The sequence below is a fragment of the Mesitornis unicolor genome, unplaced genomic scaffold, assembly GCF_000695765.1.
Source record: "Mesitornis unicolor isolate BGI_N332 unplaced genomic scaffold, ASM69576v1 scaffold2701, whole genome shotgun sequence".
NCBI lineage: Eukaryota > Metazoa > Chordata > Aves > Mesitornithiformes > Mesitornithidae > Mesitornis > Mesitornis unicolor.
This window is the reverse complement of record NW_010162977.1, coordinates 57,377-65,205: the sequence shown is the minus strand read 5'-3', so window position 1 is coordinate 65,205 and position 7,829 is coordinate 57,377. Positions and strand designations below refer to the sequence as shown.

At 40.8% G+C, this 7,829-nt stretch overlaps 1 protein-coding gene across 1 annotated transcript in view; it reads left to right on the top strand.

Annotated features, from left to right (window-relative positions):
* The first annotated feature begins 5,482 nt into the window (after positions 1–5,482).
* OSBPL8 (oxysterol binding protein-like 8) overlaps positions 5,483–7,829 on the top strand; it is a 56,107-nt gene continuing 53,760 nt past the window's right edge. The window contains exon 1 of the mRNA XM_010193779.1: positions 5,483–5,524. Within this exon, the coding sequence (XP_010192081.1) occupies positions 5,483–5,524 (42 nt within the window). The remainder of the gene's footprint in view (positions 5,525–7,829) is intronic.

Sequence of the window (7,829 nt, the reverse complement as noted above, 5' to 3'; positions counted from 1 at the left end):
ATACCTGAAAGGAGGCTGTAAAGATGACAAAGCCAAGCTCTTTCCAGGGATGCCCAGTGGCAGGACAAGAGGCAATGGGCAGAAACTGAAACAGAGGAGGTTCCCTCTGAACATGAAGAAACACTTTTTTTTTAGTGTGCAGGTGACCGAACACTGGCACAAGTTGCATTGGGAGGCTGTGGAGTCTCTATCCTTGGAGATATTCAAAAGCCACCTAGATGCCCTCTTGCAAAAAGCGTTTAGACAAGGTGACCTCCAGATGTCTCTTCCTACCTCAACCATTCTGTGGTTCCCTGTGGAATAGCATTTCTCTGGTACTCTTGTGACTCTGCTTTTCAACAGGGCCCTCAGTGAATTTTTACCTTTCTCAATGCCAGTGTAAACAACGAGGTTTCCTTTCTCCTAGTGTGCCTTGTACACACTTGTTGCTGCATTGATCTTTGAAGTCAATGTGTTATGTCTGTGTCATCTTAAAGAAATTTACAATATACTCTTATCTGATACCTGTCTTGGGCAATTTAAGTGTGTCACCTTATTTTAGGTGTTAGGGAAAGTAGACAGGCATCCAGCAGAGCTTAGCAGGTGAGATTTGGAGGTCAGAGCCCTGGAGAAGGCTTCCCCTTTGGAAAGGCCAGATCAGCATACAGTAGCCATTTCACTGTGTGCTCAATGCAGCACGTTAGCGAGTCAGAGGTGAGGCTATACCTTGCCTATGAGGTGATGCTGGAGTGTGAGAGGGTACTGTGATACTATAACAGATCACAAAACCGTATCACAGTGCAAATGCCATATCTAATGACCGTAGGTGATAGTACTTAAGGAGAAAGCTAAAACCTGCCTATATAATAGATTATGCAGGTGTTCAAGTAGCTTGGTCCATGGATTAAGTGGAAAATGTATTGGATTCAGGGGTCATCTCTACCACTTTCACTTTGTGGCTGCACCTTGGCTGAAATTCGGGAAGTTGTGGAAGGCAGTGAGAATGCAGGAGGTAGCACAGAAAGCATCTCAGCCATGGGACCAGGCCAAGACTCTTGGTGAAATTCTCCAAATGTGGTGAAGTGTTTGAACAGAAGCTCATCTTTTGTGGGAGAAGGCGAAGAAAGAGAGTTCTTTTATGAACTGAATTGTGGTTTTGCTGTTGGCAACATACCTCCAATAACGTATTAGTGAGTCAGGGTTAGAACCACTGATATGCCTCGAGCAGGTTTTGCATTTGGTGAGGAGCCTTTCTTATGCTGAAGGAAAAAAGGATTTGTCTTTCCTAATAACCACTTCATTCAGTTAAATGAATGTATCCCTACAATAAATGCTCATATAATCTGGTTAACATGTGGAATATGTAAGTCAATACAGACCAGTGCCAAATGCACTTGTCTGTAAAGGTGTGAATAAAGGCATGCTACCACAGAGACTTCGGACACAGCCAAGGCATCTGGTGTCTGCTGCTTTTGCTGTGTCCGGTGCAACTACCTCAGAGAATATCATGTAACTTCATAAAATCATAGAATCATTTAGGTTGAAAAAGACCTTTGAAGACATCCGGTCCAACTGTAAACCTAACCGTGCCAAGTCCATCACTAAACCATGTCCCTAGGCACCACATCTGCCTATTTTTGAAAACCTCCAGGGATGGTGACTCCACTACTTTCCTGGGCAGCCTGTTCCAATGCTTGACAACCCTTTCAGTGAAGAAATTTTTCCTAATATCCAATCTAAACCTCCCTGGCACAACTTGAGGCCATTTCCCCTTGTCCTATTGCTTGTTACTTGGCAGAAGAAACCGCTCCCCACCTCACTACAACCTCCTTTCAGGCAGTTGTAGAGAGTGATAAGGTCTCCCTTCAGCCTCCTTTTCTCCAGACTAAACAACCCCAGTTCCCTCAGCTGCTTCTCATAAGACTTGTGCTCCAGGCCCCTCACCAGTGTTATTGCTCTTCTCTGGACACTCTCCAGCACCTCAGTGTCCCTCTTGTAGTGAGCGACCCAACACTGCACACAGTATTTGAGGTGTGGCCTCACCAGTGCCAAGTACAGTGACGTGATCACTTCCCTTTTGTTGATGCATGCTCCCCTTTGCTTTTATCAGAGACCCAGGCAGGATTATCCTAATTTTAAACTGCCGCAGACTTACAGAAACTACCAATAGCAGATGCAGTCTGTTAAAATAAAGTAAGATGTAATACTGTTGTTAACAGGACAAGTTCTTGTTCATGTGTTAAGTGGGATGTATTTTTCTTCTGCTTTAAATATATACTTATGAGTGATCACCTCATAGATCCTCTTCACAGTTGGAGAGAAATACCTTATTCTGTGGCATGATTTGGTCTGTTTGTTCCAGCTGCTTTAAAATGAACCATACCTTCTGAAGTGCCAGTTTGTGTCCATTGTCTGTAGAAGAATAGGTGATTAGCCAGGATGCCATCATATACTTTTCAAATAAGTTCAGTTTGGGTATGCCTTTCTGAACATTTAAGCTGTTAAGAGCTGTGATTGTGAAGTAGGAACATCTGTTAAAGCCCCAAACCAACCAACCAGGCAGACAACCAAATTGCAAGCACTTGTGAATGTGGAGAGAGCAGCAAAGCCATGTCATAAATGTCCCCCAAAGGCTAAAAAGATGGTGATTTAAATTTGGGGTTGTGTCTTCAAATCTAATCTAGCTGAAGCAGAAAAGAACTCACTTATGGAAGCATCCCTATAACAACTTGCCTGCATTTACAAAGTAATAAATAATTTCCCCTTCCCTACATTGATCAGAAAGTTGTTCGAGAGCCTGGGGGCTTGCATTGTTGGAAACATTATGTAGTTTTCAAAATAAATCTGTTCTCCAAGTTCATACTGATTTGACTTTTTGGCAGTATTGTTTTGCTGAGAGATCCCTTTTCTTTCCTTAGTATTTATTTTGGCATATTTCAGAGCGATATTGCTCATTTTCAGTCTTCATTTTGCCAAGAAAAATAAGCCAAGCTGTCTGCTCACAAGGTAAACAACGTGGAGGAAGGTAGTCCTTAACCATTTCTGCACCTGCTTTGCTCTGCACATCTGTTCAAACATGAGCAGGCAGAATTTTCTCCCTCCCTCTCCCAGGTAACTTCTCTGCAGCCTTTGGGGCTCTGCTGCATTATGAATTTTCTGGGAACCACAGCTGCCAAAAATGGGACATGAGGGTACCTGTCAGGTGATGCTACTCCTCAGGCTGAGATGAGGAAGGATGTAGTGGCTGTGTTCATGTTGAACAGACGAACAGAATACACCAAGAGTGTTGACAATCAAAATTATGAGTTAAGAAATGTCTGTTAAAAATAGAGATGGGTTCAAAAGATTTTAGGGTGAATGTTCCTGTGTCAGGAAAGATCTGTTTATTTGGATAACTGAATATGATTGCAAGTTTGTGTAACTAAAAAAGCTAACTTTAAATATCAGTGTGTACGTCTGTTTGCAATGCCACTCAATTTTCATCCTGTTCAAGAGCGTTTAGGCTTTTCGTGAATTGAGTATGAATGCAGCCTGGTGTTGCTGAATTGCCTGCTAATAATAGAACCAAAAATGGGTGTGGGGGGGCGAAATGACAAGGAGCAGTCTCCAAGCGACATTTCCCAATTCTGCATCCCTGCGCTGACATGTGGAAGGTGCACGTTGCAGTCTCTGCTGCGCCAGGAAATGGAGCTGCTGGGGTGAATTCCTCTTTCTTTCATTTTATTAATGCAAATTAATCACTCGTAGTTGTCTACCTTCCAGTGTCTACTGTTTCTAATCTGCATGAAAACACCTAGCCAGACGCTTCCCAGTTACTTGCCACCTCAGTAATTCCTCAGGTATTTGAGTAAGATCCTCATCAGCAATTTGAACTGAGTCATAGGGAACTATAAACTTTGCAGTTTCTTTAGCACACAGGCTTTTTTGATAAACTTTTAATTAATGCTTCCTTTTGTGTTTTAGTGGCATATGTTACGGTAACTTGCTACAGTGTGTTAATACTGCATGTTCTTCCTAAGGGGTTTTTAATTCTAATGTGCTCTACATAGTACAAGATCAAAAAATATGACAATAACAACATCAAAAGCAGTTGAACAAATAGTCATTCTTTATAGTGAGATTTGTTTTCATGAGACTGTGTTTCCTGAGGCAGGCTTTGAACCGCAAGATCTTGTAGGCAGTCTCCTGGTCCTCTCCTTGCCCTACTCCTGTCCTCCTGTACCCAGGATGCTCCTCAGGTTCCCTGGAGGTGCTGTGATGCCACCTCCCAGTTCACCCCCCTGTCAGTTAATCTGTTTCTGCTAAAGCTCGATCTGAAGCCATAGGTTGATGTATACCATAAGCACAATATGCTAACACCATAGCTTTACCAAAAAAGTGACTTTCTCTTTGCTAGAAGCTACTGTCCCCTGCTCTTACACAAGTGTTGGTTTGGCAGTCTGGCCTGTAACTTAGCTGCTTCCTGCCCCTTCACTCCACTCTAGAGAGAAAAAAAGAAAGAAAGAAATCTATCCTTGGGTTAATTTAATTCTGTGTTCAATTAAAGCTGAAGGGAAGGGCAGTGTGAGCACAGCCTCATGCAGGGAGAGACTGCAGGGCTTTCTCCCAGCCGAGTGCAGGCTTTGCTGTTTTGAACAGAGAAGCAGATTAATGGGCTGTAGATGGGCATCTCTGCAGGCATCCTGTCTTGATCTGCTTCCCTCCTCAGATCCAGGAAGTGAATGAACGGTTAAGACATGGGGTTTTTTTTCCACCAAGTTTTGCTTGATTCCAGGCTGTTTTCTCATCTCATCGGTGACTTCAAGTGTGGTGTGGTTTATTGTGGCATTCATTCTCTAGCGAAAAAAATTAAACAGGAAACATCTCAAGAACAAGGCATTGCTCTCTGGCCTTCTGTGGTGAGCTGAGTGTCTGCTCTGCCACAGAGGGTGCTGGTTTGCACAGATGATTAATTTCTGTGTCTCTGTTTCTGAAAACAAAATGTGGCTGTTTCTGGAGTTGTGCTGGGAAGCCTTAAACTCTCACTGCTCCAGAATAGCTTTTATGTTCCCAAACAGCTTGTCTGTGCATGCCTGCAGGGCAGGAGTGGTGTGCCACTGGGGACTCTGGAACAAGGGGAAATATGAGGCAAAACTTGTGGGTTTCTTTCCTTCTTTTTTTCAGCTCGGGTTCTTTCAGCGTAGCTCTTGCTTATTTGTTGCAAGCGTAGTTAAAAGCAAACGCCTCTGTGAGTAGCTTTTGTTTTGGCCATTTTGTTTGAAACATATCCTCTCCCTTCACTGTTATGAGTAATGTGCATGTATTACAAGGAACTGTAATATACACAGTTTACAATAGGAGACTATTTACCCTCTTAAAACATAGAGGAGAGAGAGTGTAGCTCTTTAATGGATTTCAGCCATTGGAAGTGATTTACTGTATTTTTCTTTCCCCCTCCAGGATCTCAAGGAGCAGGATGGAAGAGCTCTAGCTGACAGACAGACAGACAAGACGCCCTTTCAGCATGGAGACCGTTCCGGTTGACGGGGAACTTGATAGAAATTTAGTGAGTAACTTAAATTTGACTTAAAATTGTAATCAGATGAATGTGAAGATGCTTTTGCAGGGGGAGGATTAAATGACTTGAATCTGTGCTAGTTTGATTGGAGTTTATACTGTTTTGGTGAATGCGTTTGGAATATCACGTAGTATCAGCCGTCATTTGCAAGAGGGCCCTCATGGCAAGAGGGCTGGATGTCAGGAAATATTCGGTTCTTGGATTGGATCCTTGGTGTCTCCAAGTCCCAGAAGAAAAAGGTATTCCTCTCAGTCTTACTGATTGACACTTTACTAGTTAGTAACTATGGACAAAGGAAAAAAACAAGTATTTCTTGGTGGAATAAGGAGCAGAAAAGGCAGGAGTAGTGATATTTATATGTTATCAGAGTAATTTCAGGTGTAAGAGTTGATAATCTGTTCTGATTATAAAACTTCTGAAGTAGTGAAAATACCAGCTTGCTCTTTCTAAGCACAATTTAAAAACAGGAAAGGCTAGTGAGTACTGTGACACTTCATCATCATCATCATGTTGAAATTATTTAAGAATTCAATTTTTCCACAAGCTGTGTTGTATGGAAGCACTCTTATAGCTGAAGCAGGAAATGTTTGGGGTTTTTTTAGTTTCCAAAGTGGTGTTTTGATACAAAGCACAGCCTCCCAAAGGCATACCAAGATAGTTTTTCTGTAACTGAAGTGCAGCTCAAGTTTAACACCTCATTAGTGACCAACTTTATTTGTAATGGTTCAACTACTACATGGTGCTATTAATTAGATCAAGTGTTTTATTACTTTTATTACTGTTTTTATCTTAAGTGATGACTTTGGAGACAAGCTATTTTGCAGTGCATTAAGAAAATTCTTCATTTTTTTTCTGTAATAAATACATTCATTGATTTGTTGCATGACCAATGCATCTGTATCCCAGGTGCCACATACTATGAGTATCATCTGTCAACTCTGCAATAGGATGTATTAAAAAAAAAACTAAAATCCTGTGAATTCGGTTCCTGTGCTCCTTGTTTCCTAAAATAAAAAACCCCAAACCAGCAGTTTCCAAAAAGCTTGAAAATAACTTGAAATGTGGTAGGTGGTTTTTGTGACATGCCTTCAAAATAGAATAATTTTAAGAAGGTATCTTGAAATTAGTATCTAAATGTTTTTCCAAGTCTGCTTCAGAAGAATGCTGTGTAAGGATAGATTTGCCTCTCATCTTGTGTGCTTAGGCACCTGAGGTGTCATCTGAGAATAACTGGGGTTTTTTTTAACTGATGGTACACTGTGATATGCACAAATCTTATGACAACTCAGCAAACTATTTTTTGTAGTCTGGTGCCATTAAAGCAGCACAAAAGAACAGCTGCTTTGGTTTGAGTTCTTGTTTGAGATAAATTAAACAAGCCTCACTGTCCCAGAACTCAGAACATTATGTGGGAATGTTTGGTGCAGACCATTCTTTTTTGAAATTATTTTTTTAGAAAACTTTCTAGTTGGCTCTTCACCAAAACCTGTATTTAAGAATACATTGCCTTTGATGTAACTCAGTCAGTCCTTGCTATTTAAATACATCAGTAGACATAAAAGAATCTTTTTTCCTTTACGTCCAGAATAGAAGTCCTTTTTACTGATCCGCTTTGCACATTGGGTTAGTGGTCCTGAATTTAAGTGTAACATGATTAATCTTAGAGATTTACATGTATTAGGGACTGCTTTGAGGAAAAGGCTGTATTCAGCAGTGTGAAAACTCTGATTCAGCTTTGAAACGTGCTGTAGGTTTAGATTATAAATCTAGTAAGTATTTTTAACCAACTTATTTTTTGTAGTGTGAGATTCAGACATGCTGGCATGACACATGTTTTAACCCTAATCTTCAACAGGAAAAGGATTTAGTTTTATAAGTTGGCAGATACAATTTTAGGTTTAGTGGCAGTTGTAAGCTTTACTTCTGAGAAATTAATACCTAAAAATAGCACTTTTCTGAAGCACAGAGCTGCTTTTGTACGAAAACGGAACTACGGCTGCTGTCTCATGTGCTGGTTATACTGCTGGTTTTATTCCTTAGTCTTAACCTGAAACTTTACTGGGAGGAGGGCTGGGTTTTGTATGTTTTGGTAGTAAGTTTTTTAACTAACTATGCCTCAGCAGAAGCTAAATCAATCGCATAGTATTTGAGAACCTGCCTTGTCAAAGGAGTTGTTCTGTAATCAAAGTCATCAATTAAATAAATGTGAAAGTAAGGATAGCCTGTGTCTCTGGAAATAAGTGTATGTTTCTCTTAATTTTGTATATTTAGAATAAAAATTGTGGGAGATGAT